This window comes from Erythrolamprus reginae, chromosome 1 (genome assembly GCF_031021105.1).
Source record: "Erythrolamprus reginae isolate rEryReg1 chromosome 1, rEryReg1.hap1, whole genome shotgun sequence".
NCBI lineage: Eukaryota > Metazoa > Chordata > Lepidosauria > Squamata > Dipsadidae > Erythrolamprus > Erythrolamprus reginae.
This window is the reverse complement of record NC_091950.1, coordinates 415152981-415179286: the sequence shown is the minus strand read 5'-3', so window position 1 is coordinate 415179286 and position 26306 is coordinate 415152981. Positions and strand designations below refer to the sequence as shown.

General features: G+C 40.6%; 1 protein-coding gene across 2 annotated transcripts in view; it reads right to left on the bottom strand.

The window, feature by feature from the left end:
* Positions 1–26306, bottom strand: part of HNF1B (HNF1 homeobox B) — a 134525-nt gene that overhangs the window by 10390 nt on the left and 97829 nt on the right. For both annotated transcript variants that reach the window (XM_070735279.1, XM_070735280.1), the window contains exons 5-8: positions 18067–18236; positions 4463–4595; positions 2263–2439; positions 712–830 (exon numbers count right to left, since the gene is read on the bottom strand). In XM_070735279.1, the coding sequence (XP_070591380.1) occupies positions 712–830; positions 2263–2439; positions 4463–4595; positions 18067–18236 (599 nt within the window). The remainder of the gene's footprint in view (positions 1–711; positions 831–2262; positions 2440–4462; positions 4596–18066; positions 18237–26306) is intronic.

Genomic DNA, 26306 nt, shown 5'->3' with positions numbered 1-26306 from the left:
AGACTAGATGGACCATGAGGTCTTTTTCTGCCGTCAGTCTTCTATGTTTCTATGTTTCTATCTAATAATTTACATTTTAAAATTTAAAGTAGTTAAGAAAACCCCATTTTTAAGCAAACATACCGACAAACATACCATACATAAATTACATAGGCCCGGGGGAGATATCTCAATTCCCCCATGCCTGACGACAAAGGTGGGCTTTGAGGAGTTTACGAAAGGCAAGGAGGGTAGGGGCAGTTCTAATCTCTGGGGGGAGCTGGTTCCAGAGAGTCGGGGCCGCCACAGAGAAGGCTCTTCCCCTGGGGCCCGCCAACCGACATTGTTTAGTTGACGGGACCCGGAGAAGGCCGACTCTGTGGGACCTAATCGGTCGCTGGGATTCGTGCAGCAGAAGGCGTTCCGGAGATATTCTGGTCCGATGCCATGAAGGGCTTTATAGGTCATAACCAACACTTTGAATTGTGACTGGAAATTGATCGGCAACCAATGCAGAGTGCGGAGTGTTGGTGTAACATGGGCATATTTGGGAAAGCCCATGACTGCTCTCGCAGCCGCATTCTGCACGATCTGAAGTTTCCGAACACTTTTCAAAGGTAGTCCAATTCTTCATGTATTCTGTAATAATCGCCCCACTTAGCAACTGAAATTCTGATTCCAATTGTGGTTGTAAGTCAAGTATTTCCCCCCAATAACATTACATCTCTTTACCTGTTTATTGGAAGACATGTTGGTTAGTGAACTGAGGCTGCTGGTATCCGTGACCACCATCGCTGAAGGGAACCGTGATGTGTGAGAATACTGAGGAGGTTCTTGCTTGTGCGTGTACACTGTGGGGGAAAAGGTCAACAGTCATTCTTGTGCGTGTGTTGTGTGTGTGTTTGCTTGTGTGTGAAAAAGAGTGATAGAGACAAAGTCAGAGAGATGAAAAGAATGACAATGATTTTAGACTACAGTCATAAATTGCTTTCCCACCGAATATTTTATTCCAAATAGAACCAAATTGCTATGCCTTCAAGGGATAAATCAGCAACTTTTCAAAGTCTCAACATTTATTTGTTTGTTTGTTTGTTTTGTATGGGTACATATAGGTAGTATACAAAGATATAACAATATTTATATACATGATACAGTACTAGTAAAAGAGAAACATTAGGACAGGGGACGGAAGGCACATTGGTGCACTTATGCACGCCCCTTACTGACTGCTTAGTAATCGGGAGAGGTCAACAGTGGACAATCTAAGGGTAAAGTTTTGGGGTTAGGTGATGATACACAGAGTCTGGTAGTGAGTTCCATGCATCAACTACTCGGTTACTAATGTTGTATTTTCCGCAGTCGATTTTGGAGCGGTTTACTTTGAGTTTGCATCTTTTATGTGCTCGTGTGTTGTTGTGGTTGAAGCTGAAGTAGTCGTTGACAGGAAGGACATTGTAGCACATGATTTTATTTATTTATTTATTTATTTATTTATTCATTCATTCATTCATTCATTCATTCATTCATTTATTTATTTATTTATTGGATTTGTATGCTGCCCCTCTCTGCAGACTCGGGGCGGCTAACAACAGCAGTAAAACAGTACAACAAAATCCAATACTAAAAAAACAGTTAAAAACCCATTATATAAAAACCAATCATACATACAAACATACCATACATAAAATTGTGAAGGCCTAGGGGGAAAGTGTATCTTAGTTCCCCCATGCCTGGCGGCAGAGGTGGGTTTTAAGCAGCTTACGAAAGGCAAGGAGGGTGGGGGCAATTCTAATCTCTGGGCGGAGTTGGTTCCAGAGGGTCGGGGCCACCACAGAGAAGGCTCTTCCTCTGGGTCCCGCCAAGCGACATTGTTTGGTTGACGGGACCCGGAGAAGACCCACTCTGTGGGACCTAACTGGTCGCTGGGATTTTATGAGCTATGCTTAGGTAGTGTTTAAGGGGACGTAGTTCTAAGTTTTCTAAACCTAGGGTGGGAGGGCTCTTCTAGTAAAGTATCTCTGGACATTTTCTAGAGTGTTTATGTCCGAAATGTAGTGCGGGTTCCAGACCGATGAGCTGTATTCAAGGATTGGTCTGGCGAATGTAATTAGAATAAAACACAAATGGGATCATCTGTACATGAGAAAAATTTCAAGGGGTTTGGGTGGCTTCCTTCCTGATTGAGAGGGAGACGAGCATCTTGCTGTGCTTTCGGCCTCTGTTACTGTGGCTTCTCCCAGCTTCCGCCCTTCTATTTCAGCCAACACCCCAAAAGAATCTTACTGTGTGAATTCTGCAGCTGTGTCACCGCCGCCATGAACGGCTGTTGAGCCATCGGGTTGGTCGACTGTTGCATGATTGACTGCTGGTGTGGGCTGTGCAGCTGTTGGGAGAACTGGACGGGTTGTAGGGCTACGCTGTTGATGACAGGGACGCTCTGGGCCTGCGAACTGTTTAGGCCTGAAAGACAGAGAGACAATTCGAGGCGTTTGATTAGGAAGCTCCAAAGTCTTTGGATTTACCCTGCAATACCCACAGCCTCTCTGCAATTTCCAAGGTGAAATTTCTTCAACTTGAATAGTCTGGAACCTGATTTTGCAAGGCATTATAGAAACATAGAAACATAGAAGACTGACGGCAGAAAAAGACCTCATGGTCCATCTAGTCTGCCCTTATACTATTTCCTGTATTTTATCTTACAATGGATATATGTTTATCCCAGGCATGTTTAAATTCAGTTACTGTGGATTTACCAACCACGTCTGCTGGAAGTTTGTTCCAAGGATCTACTACTCTTTCAGTAAAATAATATTTTTTCATGTTGCTTTTGATCTTTCCCCCAACTAACTTCAGATTGTGTCCCCTTGTTCTTGTGTTCACTTTCCTATTAAAAACACTTCCCTCCTGGACCTTATTTAACCCTTTAACATATTTAAATGTTTCGATCATGTCCCCCCTTTTCCTTCTGTCCTCCAGACTGTACAGATTGAGTTCATTAAGTCTTTCCTGATACGTTTTATGCTTTATTATTATTTATTATTCTTTCTTTTTTAAAAAATTATTTATTGAAGAAAGAACACCACCACAATACATATGTGTCTCCATGTACAAATCATAAAAGAGAAATTTGAGCATGAACGATATTAAAAAATACAAATACACTGATACCTCGTCTTATGAACCCCTCATCATACAAATATTTCGAGATACGAACCCGGGGTTCGTGATTTTTTTGCCTCTCCTTATGAACTTTTTCCACCTTCCGAACCTGCCACCGCCACTGGGATGCCAGGCCTCCGGACTTCCATTGCAAGCGAAGCGCCCGTTTTTGCGATCCTGAGATTTCCCTGAGAATCCACTCCACGGGAAACCTCACCTCCGGACTTCCATGTTTTTGCAATGCTGCGATTTCGCTGAGGCTCCCCTCGCTGGGAAACCCCACCTCCAGACTTCCGTTGCCAGCGAAGCACCCGTTTTTGCGATCCTGGGATTCCCCTATAGCATCGCAAAAATACGGAAGTGGAGGTGGTGTTTCCCATGGAGGGGAGCCTCAGGGGAATCCCAGGATTGAAAAAACGGGCACTTTGGCTTGAAAAAGTGGTGAATTTTGGGCTTGCACGCAGCAATCGGTTTTCCATTGATTCCTATGGGTAACATTGTTTCGTCTTACGAACTTTTCACCCTAACAAACCTCCTCCTGGAACCAATTAAGTTCGTAAGACAAGGTATCACTGTATATGGTTTTTGCATAAAACCTCTATCATAATAAGTAGTTGATGTCTTAATTGAATACCTTAATAAAATAAAAAGGTATTTCTTTCCTCCCTCCCTCCCTTCCTTCTTTCTTTCCCTCTCTCTCTCTCTTTCTTCTTTCTCTCTTTCTCTCTTTCTTGCTTTCTCTTTCTCTTTCTCTTTTTTCTTCTTTCTTTCTTTCTTTCTTTCTATTTCTTCTCCCTCCTTCCCCCTCTGTCCCTTCCTTTCTTTCCTTATTTATTTAATTTCTCTTTCTTTTTTCTCCCTCCCTCCCCTCTCCCTCTCCCTCCCCCTCCCTTCTCCTTTCTTTCTTTCTTTCTTTCTTTTTTCTTTCTTTCCTTCTTTCTTTCTCTCCCTCCCTCCCTCTCCCTCCCTCTCTTTCTTTCTTTCGCCTCTTTGGATCTGATCAGTGATTCATTTTTTAAAAATCTCAATTTCCTTCTTTTCTGACAGTGCACCAAAAATCAATATTTCTCTCTTAAATATTTACTGAGCAATTGGAGACTAGCACCAATGGAACCCAGTGCCGTGCTACAACAGGCAGCAACAATTGCCGGAAGAAGAAAAGAAGAGAGAGTAAATATCCTGCAAAGTCTCTCAGACAGGATCCTGTCCTTTTGGACTCTGTAAAAAAAGCTCCTTGCTTCCTGATGGTGCTTTACAAGGAAAGAGATCATCATGAATAATTCTAAGAACAAGACGACATTTGTCTAACTCCTAAAGCACTTACTTTGCGTGATAGCCATGACTCCTGATAAAGGTGTCATAATGAGGTTCTGGGATTGTTGTGGGATGTGATGGGAAAAGCTGTGGATGTTGGTGAGGGTACTGACCGGGGGGAGCCCACCGCCAGAAACTGTAATCTATATCAAGGGAAGAAAGAACAAACAAGTCAGAATTCAGAAATGGGCCATCAACAGTACAATATTATCAACCCACAGTAACAAAATTTATTTTTTTTAATTTAATTTTATTTATTTTATTTATTCATTTTGTTCAATACATAATATACATAGAAGGGAATAGATATGTAGTAATATATTCAAAGAAAAGGAGAGAAGAAAAGATATAACAGACAGGAAGCAGCAGGTGAAGCTAGGAAAAATCACATCAGATATATGTACAATTAGTACAGGTGCCCCCCAAGGCTGTGTACTCTCACCACTTCTCTTCTCTCTATACACTAATGACTGCATCTCATACGATCCATCTGTTAAACTACTGAAGTTTGCAGATGATACAACAGTGATCGGACTCATTCGAGACAATGATGAATCCGCATACAGACGGGAAGTTGAACAACTATCCTTGTGGTGTGACCAGAACAATCTAGAACTGAACACACTCAAAACCGTAGAAATGGTGGTAGACTTTAAGAGAAACCCTTCCACCCTTCCACCTCTCACAATACTAGACAACACAGTATCAACAGTAGAGACCTTCAAATTTCTAGGTTCTATCATATCTCAAGACCTAAAATGGTCACCTAACATCAAAAACATCATCAAAAAAGCACAACAAAGAATGTTCTTTCTGCGCCAGCTCAGGAAGCTCAAACTGCCCAAGGAGCTGCTGATTCAGTTCTACAGAGGAATCATTGAGTCTGTCATCTGCACCTCTATAACTGTCTGGTTTGGTGCTGCAACCCAACAGGACCGACACAGACTTCAGAGGAGAATCAAAACTGCAGAAAAAGCAATTGCTGCCAACCTGCCTTCCATTGAGGACCTGTATACTGCACGAGTCAAAAAGAGAGCGGGTAAAATATTTACTGACCCCTCACATCCTGGACACAAATTGTTTCAACTCCTACCCTCAAAACGTCGCTACAGAGCACTGCACACCAAGACAACTAGACACAAGAACAGTTTTTCCCCGAACGCCATCACTCTACTAAACAAATACCTCAACACTGTCAGACTTTCTACTAAATCTGCACTTCTATTCTACTAGTTTTTCTCATCATTCCTATCACCCATTTCCTCCCATGATGACTATATGATTGTAACTTGTTGCTTATATCCTAAGATTTTTATTAATATTGCTTCTTCATTGCTTATTTGACCCCTATGACAATCATTAAGTGTTGTACCACATGATTCTTGACAAATGTATATTTTACTTTATGTACGTTGAGAGCATATGCACCAAGACAAATTCCTTGTGTGTCCAATCACACTTGGCCAATAAAAATTCTATTCTATTCTATTCTATATGAAAGGAAGAAAAGATAAATGAGATAAGGAGAGACAATTGGACAGGGGACGGAAGGCACACTAGTTCACTTATGCACGCCCCTTACTGACCTCTTAGGAACCTGCAGAGGTCAATCGTGGATAGTCTAAGGGAAAAATGTTGGGGGTTAGGGGTTGACACTACTGAGTCAAAACTAAGTTTTGACTCAGTAGTTTTGAGTTTTGAGTGCCGAAACTGAGTGTATAATGGGAGATTTTGCTGGTTTCCTGGCTCCAACAAAATGAAGTAAAATTATATTTGTAACTTAGATATCTCTTTGTAATCTTCTTGTTAAGATTTCAGTTTTTATATTCTGCGTTTTTTCTTTTACCCCTGTTCCTTTTTACTGAAATACAATGGGAATGTGCCATACAATAAATAAATAAAAAACAATATTGTCTATCTTTATTATACACCCTTATTGTAAGCTATCCGCCCAGAGTCCTTTGGGAGTTGGGCGGCATATAAATTAAATTAATAATAAATAAATTAAACTAATAATAAGTAAATTAAATTAATAAAAATCTTGTGCCACGTGTTTGATTTATTCATCCAAAATATTTATGTATTGTATTGGCAGTTCTGTGTTAGCCAAACTTCAGAAATGAAGGATTTAGGGGTAGTGATTTCTGACAGTCTCAAAATGGGTGAACAGTGCAGTCAGGCGGTAGGGAAAGCAAGTAGGATGCTTGGCTGCATAGCTAGAGGTATAACAAGCAGGAAGAGGGAGATTATGATCCCGCTATATAGAGTGCTGGTGAGACCACATTTGGAATACTATGTTCAGTTCTGGAGACCTCACCTACAAAAAGATATTGACAAAATTGAACGGGTCCAAAGACGCGCTATAAGAATGGTGGAAGGTCTTAAGCATAAAACGTATCAGGAAAGACTTAATGAACTCAATCTGTATAGTCTGGAGGACAGAAGGAAAAGGGGGGACAGGATCGAAACATTTAAATATGTTAAAGGGTTAAATAAGGTCCAGGAGGGAAGTGTTTTTAATAGGAAAGTGAACACAAGAACAAGGGGACACAATCTGAAGTTAGTTGGGGGAAAGATCAAAAGCAACATGAGAAAATATTATTTTACTGAAAGAGTAGTAGATCCTTGGAACAAACTTCCAGCAGACGTGGTAGATAAATCCACAGTAACTGAATTTAAACATGCCTGGGATAAACATATATCCATTGTAAGATAAAATACAGGAAATAGTATAAGGGCAGACTAGATGGACCATGAGGTCTTTTTCTGCTGTCAGTCTTCTATGTTTATATGTTTCTATATTTGGAGTATGTCTATGGTCCTCAGATCATACAGACAACTGTGCAGTGTCATCTTTGCCCTATTTACACACCATCCTTGACTTACAACAGTTCATTTAATGACATTTGAAGTTACAATGTCCCTGAAAAAAACTGACTTATGGCTGTTTTTCATATTTACGACCATTGCAGCATCTTCATGGTCACGTGATCAAAATTCACATGCTTGGCAAGTGACTAATATTTATGATGAGTTAATGGGAGAAGCCGAATTCATTTAGTAACCATGAGATTCCCTTAAAGAACATGATGATTCGCTTAATGACCACAGCAAAAAAATATATTCTAAAACTGGATATGCCTTAATTAAGAACTGTTTTGCTTAGTGGCTGGAGTTCTGGTCCCAATTGTAAGTCAAAGGCAAGAGGTTACAGACCTGGCAACTTATAATATTAATATTGATATTGATAATAACAACAACTATTACTACTACTACAGTACTACTACAACAGAGTTGGAAGGCACCTTGGAGGTCTTCTAGTCCAACCCCCTGCTTAGGGAGGAAACCCTATTTCAGACAGATTGTTCTCCAACATCTGCTTAAAAACTTTCAGTGTTTGGGCATTTACAACATCTGGAGGCAAGCTGTTCCACTGATTAATTGTTCTCAATGCCAGGAAATCTCTCCTTAATTCTAAGTTGCTTGACTCCTTGATTAGTTTCCACCTGTTGCTTCTTGTTCTGCTGCCTTCAGGTGCTCTGGAGAATAGGTTGAGTCCTTCTTCTTTGGGGCAACCCATGAGATATTGGAACACTGCTATCATATCTCCCCTGGTCCTTCTTTTCATTAAACTGGCCATGCCCAGTTCCTGCAACTGTTCTTCACTTTGTGGACTTCAACTCCCAGAATTCTAAAATGATAAGGGGACTAGAGACCAGGTCATACGAGGAAAGGTTGCTGGAACTGGGCATGGATAGTCTAGTAAAAAGAAGGGCTAGGGGGGACATGATAGCTGTATACAGATACTTAAGGGGTTGCCATGGAGAGGAGGGGGACACACTGTTTTCCAGGGCACCAGAGGGCTGGACGAGGAACAACGGTTGAAAACTGACCAAGGAAAGATCCAACCTGGAGATAAGAAAGAATTTCCTGACAGTGAGAGCGATCAACCAGTGGAACGGCCTTCCAGCGGAGGTTGTGGACTCCCCAACTTTGGACACTTTCAAGAGGAGATTGGACTGCCATTTGGCTGGGGTGCTGTAGGATTTCCTGCTCAGGCAGGTGGTTGAACTTGATGACCTGTAAGGTCCCTTTCAACTCTAATAATAAATAAATTCCCCAGCCAGCAGGGTTGCAAGTCAAAGGCTACCTGTTAGATCAGGGATTCCAAAACTGGCAACCTTGAGACTTGTGGACTTCAATTCCCAGAATTCCCCAAGCATACAAGTCTTATATTTAGAGATCCCTACTGTAGATGAAGGAGGCCATCAGCTTGCTTATTTATTTATTTATTTATTCATTCATTCATTCATTCATTCATTCATTCATTCATTCATTTATTTATTGGATTTGTATGCCGCCTCTCTCCGCAGACTCGGGGCGGCTAACAACAGTAATAAAACAGCATCTAATAATAATCCAATACTAAAAACAGTTAAAAACCCATTATTATAAAAACCAAACATACATACAGATATACCATGCATAAAATTGTAAAGGCCTAGGGGGAAAGTGTATCTCAATTCCCCCACGCTTGACGACAGAGACGGGTTTTAATCAGCTTACGAAAGGCAAGGAGGGTGGGGGCAATTCTAATCTCTGGAGGGAGTTGGTTCCAGAGGGCCGGGGCCGCCACAGAGAAGGCTCTTCCCCTGGGTCCCACCAAGCAACATTGTTTAGTTGACAGGACCCGGAGAAGACCCACTCTGTGGGACCTAACTGGTCCCTGAGATAATCTGGTCCGGTGCCATGAGGGGCTTTATAGGTCATAACCAGCACTTTGAATTGTGACCTTGCATTTTGCTTTAAGTGAAACCCACCATAACTCCTCCAATCCCTGAGATACTTTGCTAAGCCTGATTCGAAATTCCTTTAACTTCACAACTCCTACAAAGGTTTCGCTTGAGGGAGAGAGAGAAAAAATGCCTCACATTTCATTTAAAGGGGGTGGCAGGAATCTGTCTGGAGGCCCAAGTGACCCTGGCTTCAAGAGTCAACAAATGGCTTTCTGGATGGAAGACCAGGCTGTCTCAGAACAGAACTATGCATCCCCAACCAGGGAGAGAAAGAAAAAAAGGACGGCCATAAAAACCATCTAGTGTGACTTGAATCAGTCAAGCTAGGCCAAGAAAAATAACCCCACCAGATGAATTGCTAAAATATTCGAAGTCTGCGGCCACCGAGGCCTGGAAGAGCCCAAACAAAGAGGAGAAAATAGGTACAGGGTCTCTTCTGGGTCCTATTCTTTTTAATATGTTTGTGAGTGACATAGGGGAAGGTTTGGTAGGGAAGATTTGCCTATTTGCCGATGACTCTAAAGTGTGCAATAGGGTTGATATTCCTGGTGGCGTCTGTAATATGGTAAATGATTTAGCTTTACTAGATAAATGGTCAAAGCAATGGAAACTGCAGTTTAATGTTTCCAAATGTAAAATAATGCACTTGGGGAAAAGGAATCCTCAATCTGAGTATTGTATTGGCAGTTCTGTGTTAGCAAAAACTTCAGAAGAGAAGGATTTAGGGGTAGTGATTTCTGACAGTCTCAAAATGGGTGAGCAGTGCAGTCAGGTGGTAGGGAAAGCAAGTAGGATGCTTGGCTGCATAGCTAGAGGTATAAGAAGCAGGAAGAGGGAGATTATGATCCCGTTATATAAAATGCTGGTGAGACCACATTTGGAATACTATGTTCAGTTCTGTAGACCTCACCTACAAAAAGATATTGACAAAATTGAACGGGTCCAAAGACAAGAATGGTGGAAGGTCTTAAGCATAAAACTTATAAGAAAAGGCTTAATGAACTCAATCTGTATAGTCTGGAGGACAGAAGGAAAAGGGGGGACATGATCGAAACATTTAAATATATTAAAGGGTTAAATAAGGTCCAGGAGGGAAGTGTTTTTAATAGGAAAGTGAACACAAGAACAAGGGGACACAATCTGAAGTTAGTTGGGGGAAAGATCAAATGCAACATGAGAAAATATTATTTTACTGAAAGAGTAGTAGATGCTTGGAACAAACTTCCAGCAGACGTGGTAGATAAATCCACAGTAACTGAATTTAAACATGCCTGGGATAAACATATATCCATCCTAAGATAAAATACAGAAAATAGTATAAGGGCAGACTAGATGGACCATGAGGTCTTTTTCTGCCGTCAGACTTCTATGTTTCTATGGTACATTACAGGGAGTCCTAGACTTAAAATCCATTCACTTAGTGACAGTTCATAGTTACAACGGCACTAATACAGCCATTCATTTAGTGACCGTCCAAAGTTGCAATGACACCGAAAAAAGTGACGTATGACTAGTTTTCACACTTAGAACCGTTGCCCATGGTCATGTGATCAAAATTTAGGTGTTTGGCAACTGGCGTTGTGTGTTTTGAACAATTGTGTTGCCCCTAGGCCTTGTGATACCCATTTGCAACCTTCCCATAGGAACATAGAAGACTGACGGCAGAAAAAGACCTCATGGGCCATCTAGTCTGCCCTTATACTATTTCCTGTATTTTATCTTACAATGGATATATGTTTATCCCAGGCATGTTTAAATTCAGTTACTGTGGATTTACCAACCACGTCTGCTGGAAGTTTGTTCCAAGGATCTACTACTCATTCAGTAAAATAATATTTTCTCACGTTGCTTTTGATCTTTCCCCCAAATAACCTCAGATTGTGCCCCCTTGTTCTTGTGTTCACTTTCCTATTGAAAACACTTCCCTCCTGGACCTTATTTAACCCTTTAACATATTTAAATGTTTCTATCATGTCCCCCTTTTTCCTTTTGTCCTCCAGACTATAAGGATTGAGTTCATGAACTCTTTCCTGATACGTTTTATGCTGAAGACCTTCCACCATTTTTGTAGCCCGTCTTTGGACCCATTCAATTTTATCAATATCTTTTTGTAGGTGAGGTCTCCAGAACTGGACACAGCATTCCAAATGTGGTCTCACCAGCGCTCTATACAGCGGGATCACAATCTCCCTCTTCCTGCTTGTTATACCTCTAGCTATGCAGCCAAGCATTCTACTTGCTTTCCCTACCGCCTGACCGCACTTTTCACCCATTTAGAGACTGTCAGAAATCACTACCCCTAAATCCTTCTCTCCTGAAGTTTTTGCTAACACAGAACTGCCAATACAATACTCACAAGAAGGAAACTCCACAAGAGAAGCCAGATGTGCTTAAAGGTTACGATTCACTTAACAAATGCAGTGATTTGCTTAACAACTGGGGCAAAAATGGTCATAAAAGGGGGCACGGCTCACTTAACAACTGCCTTGGTTAGCAATGGAAATTTTGGGCTTAGCTGTGGTGGCAAGGCAAGGACTACCTGTAGGACAAAGGTAGTTAAAGTAAAAAAAATAGAGAGATAGACTTCAGATGAAGTGACAGATGTTTGAAATTGAATGTATTTTGGCAAATGTGTTCATGGGAAAGGTTTTTAGGCTGACTGTTTTCATTGTTGATTCTAGGTGTCTGGCACTGTGGCATCTTCCTATTTTGAAAGTACATATTTTGCTCACACAGAGGGCATCGGTCAAGGATAGGTCTCGGTTCAGCTTGCCAACTTGCGGATGGGAAGATCAACAGTGGTGGGAAAATTGTGCTCTAGAGAGGCTGATGGGTCTTAGGGCCGAGTATTTGATAACTCTATATGTGCGGTCTTTGTGTCAACAGAAGTGTCTTCTGGTCCTCTAACGCTATGTTTCTCAACCTTCACAACTTGAAGACCTGTGGACTTCAACGACTCCACCACTCGAAATAGAATACACTACGAGACTAGACTCTCAATCCTGGGCCTAGAAAGCTTAGAAATAAGACGCCTTAAACAAGATCTAAGTATTGCCCACAAGATCATATGCTGCAACGTCCTGCCTGTTGGCGACTACTTCAGCTTCAACCACAACAATACAAGAGCACATAACAGATTTAAACTTAATATTAACCGCTCCAAACTTGACTGTAAAAAATATGACTTCAGTAACCGAGTTGTCGAAGCGTGGAACTCATTACCGGACTCCATAGTGTCATCCCCAAACCCCCAACACTTTACCCTTAGATTATCTACAGTTGACCTATCCAGATTCCTAAGAGGTCAGTAAGGGGCGAGTACAAATGCACTCGAGTGCCTTCCGTCCCCTGTCCTATTGCTCTCCTATATCTCCTATATCTTTCTTCTATTCCTATATCTCTTCTTCTACTCTTTCAATGATATGTTCTATTACTATATCTTCTTTTCTATTCTTTCTTAGATATATTTTACTATTAGTATCTCCTCTATAACCTTCATGCTGTATTTTACTATGTGTATATAGATATATACCCACTAAACCCCTCATTGTGTATTGGACAAAATAAATAAATAAATAAAATAAATAGAATTCCCCAGCCAGCTATGTTGAAGTTCACAGGTCTTCGAGAAACACTGTTGTACAGATAGTCCTCCACTTATGAGCACAGTTGAGCCCAGAATTTATATTGCTAAAGTGAGACATTTGTTAAGTGAGTTTTGCCCCATGGTTTACAGCTTTTCTCGCCACATTTGGTAAGTGAATCCCCGCAGTTGTTAAATTAGTAACATGGTTGTTAAGCGAATCTGGCTTTCCTCATTGACTTTGCATGTCAGAAGGTTGAAAAATATGATAATTTGACCCCAGGGCACTGCAACCGTCATAAAAATAGAATAGAATAGAATAGAAATTCAGCAGAAAAGATAAGTAAAGTTGTTAATTGAGTTGTTAGAAAGGGACCATATTCAATTTGAAATAATGGATAAAAGGATAAATTCGGATAATGAAACTGAGTTGGGACAGCTGATGGGATGGTGGGACAAGGTAAGACGCTATATGACGAGCAGAATCCGAGACCAAGCTGCAAGAAATAAATTGGAATCACTCTATAATATGTAAATAGATATATTGCTCTTGGGTCAAGTGGATTATATAAGAAACTCCCCCGATTTGGTGGTGGGGTATGTGTGTGTGTCTGGGTGGTGGGCACATTTCACTATGCACTGTTTTATGTTGTGTGTATATTAAACTTGTTAAAAATTAATTTTAAAAAAAATTTTTTTAAAAAAAAGAAAGGTCAGCTGGAATGGAAAATAGAATAGAACAGAATTCTTTATTGGCCAAGTGTGATTGAACACACAAGGAATTTGTCTTCGGTGCCTATGCCCTCAGTGTACATAAAAGAAAAAGATACATTTGTCAAGAATCATGAGGTACAACCACTTAATGATTGTCATAGGGGTCAAATAAGCAATCAGGAAACAATCAAGATTAATAAAAACCGTAAGGATACAAGCAACAAGTTACAGTCATACAATCACAAGTGAGAAGAGATGGGTGATAGGAATGTTGAGAAAAAAACTAATAGCAATAGTAGTGCAGACTTAGTAAATAGTTTGACAGTGTTGAGATATTTATTTGTTTAGCAGAGTGATGGTGTTAGGGGGAAATAACTATTCTTGTATCTAGTTGTCTTGGTGTGCAGTGCTCTGTAGCGACGTTTTGAGGGTAGGAGTTGAAACAGTTTATGCCCAGGATGCGAGGGGTCAGTCAATATGAATCAGTTGCCAAGCAGCCAAATTTTGATGTGACTGTGGGCATGCTGCAATGTGGCTATACTCCCTTACTAGCACTGATGATGTTACCCCGGGTCCTCGGAGAGGGGCAGCATACAAGTCTAATAAATAATAATAATAATAATAATAATAATAATAATAATAATAGAAAAATCAACAGACGATCCAAAGTGCAGATTCTGTAAAGAAATAGATGAAACAATCGATCACATACTCAGCTGCTGCAAAAAGATCGCACAGACTGACTACAAGCATAGACATGATGCTGTGGCACAGATGATCCACTGGAACTTGTGCCGGAACTACCATTTACCAGTGGCAAAGAGCTGGTGGGATCATAAGCCCGAAGAAGTGGTCGAAAATGAGCAAGCAAAACTACTGTGGGACTTCTGACTTCAGACTGACCGAATTCTGAAGCATAACACACCAGACATTGTGATTGTGGAGAAAAAGAAAGTATGGATCATCGACATCGCAATCCCAGGAGACAACAGAATCGAGGAGAAGCAGCTAGAGAAATTAGTGAAATACGAAGATCTAAAAATCGAGCTGCAACGACTCTGGCATAAGCCAGTGAAAGTGGTCCCAGTGGTACTTGGCACGCTGGGCGCAGTGCCAAAGGATCTCAGCGGACATTTGAAAACCATCGGAATTGACAAAATCTCCATCTGTCAATTGCAAAAGGCCGCTTTACTGGCATCGGCAAACATAATTCGCCGCTACATCACTCAGTCTTAGGTGCTTGGGAAGCGCCCTACTGGTGATGGAATACGAAATCCAGCATAGTGATCTCATTTGCTGTGTTGTATTGACATAATAATAATAATAATAATAATAATAATAATAATAATAATAATAATAATAATAATATTTATTACATTTGTATGCCGCCCCTCTCTGAAAACTCGGAGCGGCTATTAATAATAATAATAATAATAATAATAATAATAATAATAATAATACTGTACCTTGTTTGGTAATGAAACTAAACTGCAAGAAAACGACCAAGTTCAAAGAACACAAAGAACTCCACAGTTCTACCTAAGCTAAAATACAAACCAATCCTTTGGAATTGAAGGTCTTGTAGTGAAGGATAAAAATTACCCTTGAAGTTGGTTTCATTGCTTTTCCTATGTATCACAGAGATGCGGGATCCTATGTGCTGTCCGAATTTGGTGGCTTTCTTGCAGATGTTTCATTACCAAACTAGGGAACATCATCAGTGCTGATGATGTTACCTTGTTTACTAATGAAACATCTGCAAGAAAATCACCAAGCTGAGATAGCACCAAAGGTCTGACAGAAGAAAACAATTTATACTTTTCCTTTGCCCAATAACTAAATACTGGTAGTAACTAAGCTCAGAGAGCATCAAGGATCCCACAGAAGAAAACAACTTATACTTTTCCTCTGCCCAATAACTAAATACTGGTAGTAACTAAACTCAGAGAGCACCAAGGATCCCACAGAAGAAAACAATTTATACTTTTCCTTTGCCCAATAACTAAATACTGGTAGTAACTAAGCTCAGAGAGCACCAAGGATCCCACAGAAGAAAACAATTTATACTTTTCCTCTGCCCAATAACTAAATACTGGTAGTAACTAAATAGTAACTAAAAAGACAATTTTTTTCTTGTTTTATTTCCTATTTATGCAGTTCTTCAGGACAACCCTAATAAATTTGCCATTTTCTTGGACAAAGATGGAAAGAAGAAGAAATACTTAAGAAAGTTTTAGAATGTGCTGAGCTCGATATGATGACGAGGTGGTTAAGCAATCAAGAAGATTCAGAATTTTATAACATTTAGCAGAGAGTATATAATTGGTGGGATAAAATAAAAAATATATAAGCTTGTTGAAATATTAGTTAAAAAAACTGAACTTAATAGAAAAAGTAAACTAGATTGTGATTTTTTATAATACAATGTAATATTCCTTTTTTTTCCTATTTGGATCTGATTTAGCTCATAAATTAAGATCTTTTTTATATATTTTAATATACTACTAGATGTGTTTTTATGCAGTGAGTTGTAACAGATATTTCTATATATTCTCTGGATGGTTCTAAACAAATAATAAGTTCTTTCTTTTTTCTGTATAATGAAGACTTCTATTTTAAGCGGAGCGACTGTAGCTCCATTTAATGTTATATGTTGTGTGCGCCATGTTTGTCTTTGAAAAATAATAAAAATACTTAAAAAAAATAATAATAATAAATTTGCCATTTTAAATTAGCTACCAAGCTGGGATGTCTCATAGCCAACAAAGTCTGAGAAACCATTTTTCCTATTATGGTAAAATATGTCACAAAGGTGTTGGATCAAGGTGGTGCCGTGGATATTTCCTATCTGGACTTTGATACGGTTCCACATAAAGAGCTGATAGATAAATTAGTGAAGATTGGACTTAATCCCTGGATAGTTCAGTGGATTTCAAGCTGGCTGAAGCGTAGACATCAGAGAGTTATTGTTAATGGCGAGTATTCTGAGCAGAGACAGGTTACAAGCGGTGTGCCACAAGGGTCTGTTCTGGGTCCTATTCTTTTTAATATGTTTGTGAGTGACATAGGGGAAGGTTTGGTAGGAAAGGTTTGCCTATTTGCCGATGACTCTAAAGTGTGCAATAGGGTTGATATTCCTGGAGGGGTCTCTAATATGGTAAATGATTTAGCTTTACTAGATAAATGGTCAAAGCAATGGAAACTGCAATTTAATGTTTCCAAATGTAAAATAATGCACTTGGGGAAAAGGAATCCTATATCTGAGTATTGCATTGGCAGTTCTGTGTTAGCAAAAACTTCAGAAGAGAAGGATTTAGGGGTAGTGATTTCTGACAGTCTCAAAATGGGTGAACAGTGCAGTCAGGCGGTAGGGAAAGCAAGTAGGATGCTTGGCTGCATAGCTAGAGGTATAACAAGCAGGAAGAGGGAGATTATGATCCCGCTATATAGAGTGCTGGTGAGACCACATTTGGAATACTGTGTTCAGTTCTGGAGACCCCACCTACAAAAAGATATTGACAAAATTGAATGGGTCCAAAGACGGGCTACAAGAATGGTGGAAGGTCTTAAGCATAAAACGTATCAGGAAAGACTTAATGAACTCAATCTGTATAGTCTGGAGGACAGAAGGACAAGGGGGGACATGATCGAAACATTTAAATATGTTAAAGGGTTAAATAAGGTTCAGGAGGGAAGTGTTTTTAATAGGAAAGTGAACACAAGAACAAGGGGACACAATCTGAAGTTAGTTGGGGGAAAGATCAAAAGCAACGTGAGGAAATATTATTTCACTGAAAGAGTAGTAGATCCTTGGAACAAACTTCCAGCAGACGTGGTTGGTAAATCCACAGTAACTGAATTTAAACATGCCTGGGATAAATAGCATAAGGGCAGACTAGATGGACCATGAGGTCTTTTTCTGCCGTCAATCTTCTATGTTTCTATTTATATGGCTTGAACTGAAGAATACTGCAACATGGGGCTATTGTGATGAAAGCATTTTTATCACTGTATCCTTGATTCCATTTGAAGTTCCTATTTGTAGAAGTAAACCGCGGGTGGGTGGGAGAGGAATTGTTGCAGCTTGCTAAATAAAATTATAAAATTTGAAGAGTTAATCTGGAATGACTTAATCATGGTGGGCTGTGGTGTTTCTTTCTTTGTTTCTTTATCGTGTGGAATGCCATCAGCAGTGAAGAGTCAACAATGATCCTCCCCATTGTGCCAATTTGAGAGGCATTCGATCAATACCCTGAGAACAGTTTTTATTGGCATGTTTCAATGCCTAAGCAGAGAACAAGAAGGTCAGGAGGCTATTTCCCCTGAAAGCACTCAGGCCTTTACCCTCCTGGTGCCTACAAGCCTCTCATTGTTTAATGCAGGTCTTGGGGGGGCTGGGGGGGGGAAGGAGAGTTTTAACATGTAGTTTGGGGGGAAAAAGAAAGTTCTGTTTGTTTTTCGCCTCCTAAGCTAACTTATCTTATCAGCACCTGAGGTACAATAGCCCAGGTGTGTGCTCACCATTTTACCGTCCGGGGACAGCAGGCTGTGGCTGTGACCTGGGTCCAAACCGGCCGGAGATACTGGCTGGAGAATGGATTGGCTGGTGGTCACCATCGAGTTGTTTCCATGATGGCTGATGGGAGTTGAAGATGTGACTTCGTTGCCACCCGGGTGGCCGTAGCGGACCCCTGCGAGAAAGCAACCACATAGAAGGAATCAGGGCAATTTTAAAAGTAAATTAGGAAAAATGCAGAACGGTGTTTGTTTTATAGAAACATAGAAACATAGGGGATTATTTGTTGTTTATTTATATCCCACTTGTATTACTTATATCCCACTTGTATTACCTAAAACACGATTTAAGTATTGCCCACAGGATCATATGCTGCAACGTCCTTCCGTTCAACGACTACTTCAGCTTCAACCGCAACAACACAAGAGCACACAACAGATTCAAACTTAATATTAACCGCTCCAAACTTGACTGTAAAAAATATGATTTCAACAATCGAGTTGTCGAAGCGTGAACTCATTACCGGACTCAATAGTGTCAACTCCCAACCCCCAACACTTCTCCCTTAGACTCTCCACGATTGACCTCTCCAGATTCCTAAGAGGCCAGTAAGGGGAGTATATAAGTGCACTGATGTGCCTATCGTCCTCTGTCCAATTGTCTTTCCTTATCTCATATATCATATATATTCTCTCCTTATCTATATATATATATCATATATATTCTCTCCTTATCTCTTATACCATATATATTCTCTCCCTCCCATCTACTTCTCTTCTTTTTACTTTCTATCGTTATATATATTACTTAATGTCTATTCTCTTCCATATGTATTGTATATTGGACAAGGAATAAACAAACAAACAAACAAACAAACAAACAAATAAATAAATAAATAAATAAGTCAAGGCAGGAAAGACGCATAATACTTCCTCCTCGTATGTGCCCTACAACAACCCAGTGAGTTAGATCGGGAGGAGAGAGGGGAACCAGCCCCCAAGTCACCCAGGCAGCTTTCGTGCCGAAGGAGAAAACTAGAACTCACAGTCTCCTGGTGATTGGCTCAAAATCAACTAGCCAACTTTCATTATTATTATTATTATTATTATTATTATTATTATTTATTAGATTTGTATGCCGCCCCTCTCCGTAGACTCGGGGCGGCTCACAGCAATAGCAAAAACAATATACAATAACAAATCTAATAATTAAAATATCTAAAAAACCCTTATTTAAAAGCAAGGCATACACACAAACATACCACGCATAAACTATTTAGGCCAGGGGGAGATGTCTGAATTCCCCCATACCTGATGGCAGAGGTGGGTTTTAAGGAGTTTATGAAAGGCAAGGAGGGTGGGGGCAAACCTAATCTCCGAGGGGAGCTGGTTCCAGAGGGTTGGGGCCATAGTTCCCTCTAAGCTGAGCAGTGAGCAATTGCTCACTTAAAAATCATCATCAACTCAGAGTTTTCCAAACCTGCCCAGAAGCCGAGAGGGAAAGAGTGAGAGGAAAGGAGAGAGAGAGGAAGAAAGGAAGAGAGAGAAACAGATAGAAAAAAGAGAGGAAGGAAAAGAGAAAGAAAAAGAATGGGAGTAAGGAAGAGAGAAAGAAAATCAAAATCTAGTTTGAAACTAGCTCAACTATTTAAGTGGCATTTTGATATTGATAGAGTTGCCCTATTATGAGCTCACTGTTATAGACACACAGTACAGTATTTTATTTTGAAATTCTCTGAGGCAAAACAGGGTGGGTTTTTTATTTGTTTGTTTGTTTGTTTATTTATTTATTTATTATTTCTGTGCCGCCCAGTCCCAAAGGGACTGCCGCTCAGACACTATACTTTTCCGCCCACCCCCCCAAAAAATTAGAGGGAACACTGGTTGGGGCCGCCACAGAGAAGGCTCTTCCCCTGGGTCTCGCCAGACAACATTGTTTAGTCGACGGGACCCGGAGAAGGCCAACTCTGTGGGACCTAACTGGTCGCTCGGATTCGTGCGGCAGAAGGTGGTCCCTAAGATGGGACTAGAATTCACCATCTCCTGGTGATTGGCTCAAAATCAACCAGCCAACTTTCATGCCTCAGATGGGACTAGAATTCACCGTCTCCTGGTGATTCGTTCAAAATCAACCAGCCGACTTACATGCCTGAAGTATAGTTTGCACTTTATAAACCTCACCCGATTCCTAAGAGGTCAGTAAGGGGGCATGCATAAACGCACCAGCGTGCCTACCGTCCCTGTCCTAGTGTTTCCCCCTTATTAGTAGCCATCTCATGTATATAAGCAGTGCTATATTAATGTGTACTACCAATATGCACTTGACAAAATAAAATAAATAAATACTTGAGGAACTGCCTCCTGCCACATGAGTCCCAGCCAGGGGTGGGTAGCAGGCAGGAAGGGGTGGAACACAGTTCCACCAGCGGAAATGAAGATGCGTGCACAGCTCCAGCTGATCGGCGGCTGTCACTTCCTGGATTACTGGTCTCGGCTCAATTCTCCTTTTCTTCCCTGCTGCTGCGTCTGGGCTCCTTGCTTTTTTCCTCTTTCCTCCTTCCTGGCCTCGGACGAGCTTCCCTCTCTCCTGCCCAGCTCCCCTCCAGCCTCACGCGGCCACCTCCTGCCTGAGGTACAAGCAGAAGGTGTGGGCGGAAGCGGTGCTGGCAGCATTTATGCTTCTGGCAGCACCCGTTCACCTAGCTAACCAGTCTGAGGTGGTGGTGGGGGGCAACCCAGGAAGGAGAGCACGGGAAACGCGAAGCTAATTGTCACCCCAGCGAGCGACACTGGTAAGGTTGTAAGTTGAGGACTTAACAGTTCACTTGAATGATGATGATTGTTCAAGCCACTCCCACCTGGTCACATGGCTGGCAAACCACTCCTACCTGGTCACATGACCATTAGGCCACACCCACAAAATAAGCCACACCCACAGTGTGGCAGTAAAATTTTTGCCCATTACTGGTCCCAGCGACCGATTATGTCCCACAGAGTTGGCCTTCTCCATGTCCCGTCAACTAGACAATGTCATTTGGCGGGTCCTAGGGGAAGAGCCTTCTCTGTGGGGGGCCCAGCCCGCTGGAATCAACTCCCCGCTGGAGATTCACACTGCCCCCAACCTCCTCGCCTTCCGCAACAGTCTTCAGACTCATTTATGTTGCCAGGCTTGGGCAGATTAGACCTTAGCCCCTGGCCAACGAATGATTGTATGGCTGCTGTACGAATGGGTGTGATTGATTTTAATATAACTTGGGATTTTAGATAGTTAGATAATTTTAATTTAATTGGATTTATTGTAACCTACTGTTTTTATATGCCCCGAGTCTTCAGAGACAGCATAGAAATAAATTAAGTTAAGTTAAGTTAAGTTAAGTTAAGTTAAGTTAAGTTAAGTTAAGTTAAGTTAAGTTAAATTAAATTAAATTAAATTAAATTAAATTAAATTAAATTAAATTAAATTAAATGTCAAATTCAAGGCCCGTGGGCTGCATCCGGTCCGTGGAGTGCTTAAATCTGGCCTAGAAATAACATAGGATCTACCCATGGTACGTCTGGCAGCCAAAATAGGGCACAGCTTGACAACATAAAATAAATAAAATAAAATTGCTTATTTGTAATCATAATAGGATTTGCTTTCTCACAATCATATAATATAGTATATTATTAATAATAATCATAATAATCATAATAATCATAATAATAATGATCATAATGATCATAATGATTATAATAATTATAATAATTATAATAATAATTATAATTTATTAGACTTGTATGCCGACCCGAGTTTTCAGAGAGGGGCGGCATACAAGTCTAATAAATTATTATTATTATATTTATGTACAGTATCTGCCTAAATTACTCTCTTTCTTTCTCCTTCAGTAACTAATCCTCAAACCAGGAATTTTAGCATCAATGGCTGTCATTTGTCCTGGGCTCAAGGCATCCTACGGTGCAGTCTGAATGGCTAATTTAATTTTGTGGCACCTTTCAACAACCCTGCAAATTTAACTGATGCTTGGAAGCGACTGTTTATCTGGTGAATTTAACCTTTTGCATTGTCTAAATAGGGCTTCTGTCTTTCTCTCTCCTTTTTCAATCATTTCTTCCCTGACCCTTTCCCTTGGGGAGGGAAATAACAAGAAGAGCTACAGTTAAGTTCTTAAAGACTTGCAACCATTTGTTCAGTTCAAAGTTAAAACAGCACTGAAAAAAGTGATTTACAGCCAGTTACGACCGTTGCAGCGTTTTCTTGGTTGTGGGATCAAAATCTGGACACTCGGGAACTGGCATGTATTTATGACCGTTGCAAAATCCCGGGATTATGGGATCACCATTTGAAAAGCAAAGTCAATGGGGAAGCCAGATTCTTTTAACAACCGGATTACTGACTTAACAACTGCCGTGATTCACCTAACAACTGTGGCTAGAAAGGTCATAAAATGGAGCAAAACTCCCCTAATAAACGTTTCACTTAACAACTGAAATTTTGGGCTCAATTGTGGTCGTAAGTGGAGGACCACCTGAAGATATCTGAAGACATGGTGTAAAATATATGTGGAGATTCTAGAAAGAGTGTAGGGAAGAGCAACATATGAAGAACCGGTGCAGGAACTGGGCATGGCTAGTTTAATGAAAAGAGGGACCAGGGGAGACACGATAGCAGTGTTCTAATATCTCAGGGGTTGCCACAAAGAAGAGGGAGTCAAGCTATTCTCCAAAGCACTTGAAGGTAGAAGAAGAAGCAATGGGTGGCAACTAAACAAGGAGAGAAGCAACTTAACTAAGGAGAAATTTTCGGACAGAACAATTCATCAGTGGAACAGCTTGCCTCCAGAAGTTGTGAACTGACCATCTGCAACACAGAGATGGTCATTTTTGTAAACCAAATAATGAATAAAATCAAGCCAGACCCAGTGTGATGCTGAGGGCATTTTGAATAGGGAGGAAAAAGCAACTTATTGGTGGTTAGAGAATAGAAAAATAGAAAGAGAGAAAATTGTTGGGGGGGGGGCAAATGTAGTCGTCCATTGAGTCTACGGTGGGACTAGAGGTCTCCTGGTGATTGGCCTAAAGTCACCCAATCAGCTTTCATATCTAAGTTGAAACTAGAACTCACAATCTCCTGGTTTCCAGCCTGGTGCCTTAAACCACTAAATGGGGCTACATTTGAAGAATGTTCGGAAACTTCATATCGTGCAGAATGCAGCTGCGAGAGCAATCATGGGCTTCTCTAAATATGCCCATGTTACTCCAACACTCCGCAGTCTGCACTGGTTGCCGATCAGTTTCCGGTCACAATTCAAAATGTTGGTTATGACCTATAAAGCCCTTCATGGCATCGGACCAGAATATCTCCGGGACCGCCTTCTGCCGCACGAATCCCAGCGACCGGTTAGGTCCCACAGAGTTGGCCTTCTCCGGGTCCCGTCGACTAAACAATGTCGTCTGGCGGGACTCTGGGGAAGAGCCTTCTCTGTGGCGGCCCCGGCCCTCTGGAACCAACTCCCCCCAGAGATTAGAATTGCCCCCACCCTCCTTGCCTTTCATAAGCTGCTTAAAATCCACCTCTGCCGCCAGGCATGGGGGAACTGAGATACACTTTCCCCCTAGGCCTTTAAAATTTTATGCATGGTATGTCTGTATGTATGATTGGTTTTTATATAATGGGTTTTAACTGTTTTTAGTATTGGATTATACTGTTTTGTTACTGTTGTTAGCCGCCCCGAGTCTGCGGAGAGGGGCGGCATACAAATCCAATAAATGAAAAAAATGAAATGAATGAAATCTATGGTTGACCTATCCAGATTCCTAAGAGGTCAGTAAGGGGCGAGTACAAGTGCACTAGAGTGCCTTCCATCCCCTGTCCTATTGCTCTCCTATATCTCTTTTACTGTTCTTCTATTCCGATATCTCTTCTTCTATTCTTTCATTGATATGTTCTATTACTATACCTTCTTTTCTATTCTTTCTTAGATATATTTTACTATGAGTATCTCCTCTATAACCTTCATCATGTATTTTACTATGTGTGTGTATGTATGTATGTATGTATGTATGTATGTATGTATGTATGTGTATGTATATATATACATACACCCACTAAAACCCTCATTGTATATTGGACAAAATAAATAAATAAATAAATAAATAAATGGCTCACATGCCAGCAGATATGGCTCCATGTGCTACCTGTGGCACCCATGCCATAGGTTCGCCATCACTGCTCTAGGGTTTCCTGCCTAAACAGGGGGTTAGACTAGAAGATCTCCAAGGTCCCTTCCAACTCTGGTGATGTTCTATGTTCCATGTTCTTCTCTTCACATCTCACCTTTGTGGATGCTTATTTTACCTACTTGATGCTTCTCATGAAATGTACATTAGTTTTTAGTTATAGAAACAGGTTTTAGTTATAGTTTTAACTATTAGATTTGTATTGTACTGTTTTATTGCTGTTGTGAGCCACCCTGAGTCTTCACAGTGGGGTGGCATACAAGTCTAATAGAAACATAGAAGACTGACGGCAGAAAAAGACCTCATGGTCCATCTAGTCTGCCCTTATACTATTTCCTGTATTTTATCTTAGGATGGATAGATGTTTATCCCAGGCATGTTTAAATTCAGTTACTGTGGATTTATCTACCACGTCTGCTGGAAGTTTGTTCCAAGGATCTACTACTCTTTCAGCAAAATAATATTTTCTCATGTTGCTTTTGATCTTTCCCCCAACTAACTTCAGATTGTGTCCCCTTGTTCTTGTGTTCACTTTCCTATTAAAAACACTTCCCTCCTGGACCTTATTTAACCCTTTAACAAATTTAAATGTTTCGATCATGTCTCCCCTTTTCCTTCTGTCCTCCAGACTATACAGATTGAGTTCATGAAGTCTTTCCTGATACATTTTATGCTTAAGACCTTCCACCATTCTTGTAGCCCGTCTTTGGACCCGTTCAATTTTGTCAATATCTTTTTGTAGGTGAGGTCTCCAGAACTGAACACAGTACTCCAAATGTGGTCTCCCCAGCGTTCTATATAAGGGGATCACAATCTCCCTCTTCTTGCTTGTTATACCTCTAGCTATGCAACCAAGCATTCTACTTGCTTTTCCTACCGCCCGACCACACTGCTCACCCATTTTGAGAATGTCAGAAATCACTACCCCTAAATCCTTTTTTTCTGAAGTTTTTGCTAACACAGAACTGCCAATGCAATACTCACATTGAGGATTCCTTTTCCCCAAGTGCATTATTTTACATTTGGAAACATTAAACTGCAGTTTCCATTGCTTTGACCATTTATCTAGTAAAGCTACATCATTTACCATATTAGAGACCCCTCCAGGAATATCAACCCTATTGCACACTTTAGAGTCATCGGCAAATAGGCAAACCTTCCCTACCAAACCTTCCCCTATGTCACTCAGAAATATATTAAAAAGAATAGGACCCAGAACAGACCCTTGTGGCACACCGCTTGTAACCTGTCTCTGCTCAGAATACTCACTAAATTATTATTATTATTATTATTATTATTATTATTATTATTAGTATTATTATTAAGATTCTGCAGTCCAACATTCTTAAACCGATGGCTCACGGCAGCCACTAGCTATAGTGAAGAAAAACAGACATTGCCTCTCGTTCAAACAGGTGCATCGAAGTAGGTATGCCATGATTCATTGCAGAGGTGTTTAACTTAGTTAAAAATAAATGTCCCTTCAGAAATCACCCCTTGGATGCCATACTGGCAAGCTCATTAAGCAGATCAGAAATAATTAACCAAGGAGCCCAGCTGAGAAACAAAACTTCTATTATCAGTTCTGGGATTCCAGGGTGATTTGTTATAAACTGCCATATCCCGTCTACCCAAAATGCTGGTGTCTGTCTGTCTGTCAAAGTAAAAATTAAAGTCACCATCTCCACTAACCCTTCGGGAAAGCTTCAAAGCAAAATAACATAACCGTGGGAAAGGATTGTGGGGTGTGTTTAAGCAGCCCAAAGAGTTCAATAGCAATAGTATTTAGAGTTATATACCGTTTCATAATGCTTTTACACTTTTACAGCCCCCCTCTAAGCAGTTTACAGAATTGCCACCAACAATCTGGGTCCTCATTTTACCCACTTTGGAAGGATGGAAGGCTAAGTTAACCTTGAGCCAGTGGTGAGATTTGAACTGCTGAACTACAGCTAGCAGTTAGCTGAAGTAGCCTGCGGTGCTGCACTCTAACCACCATGGCTCAAAGT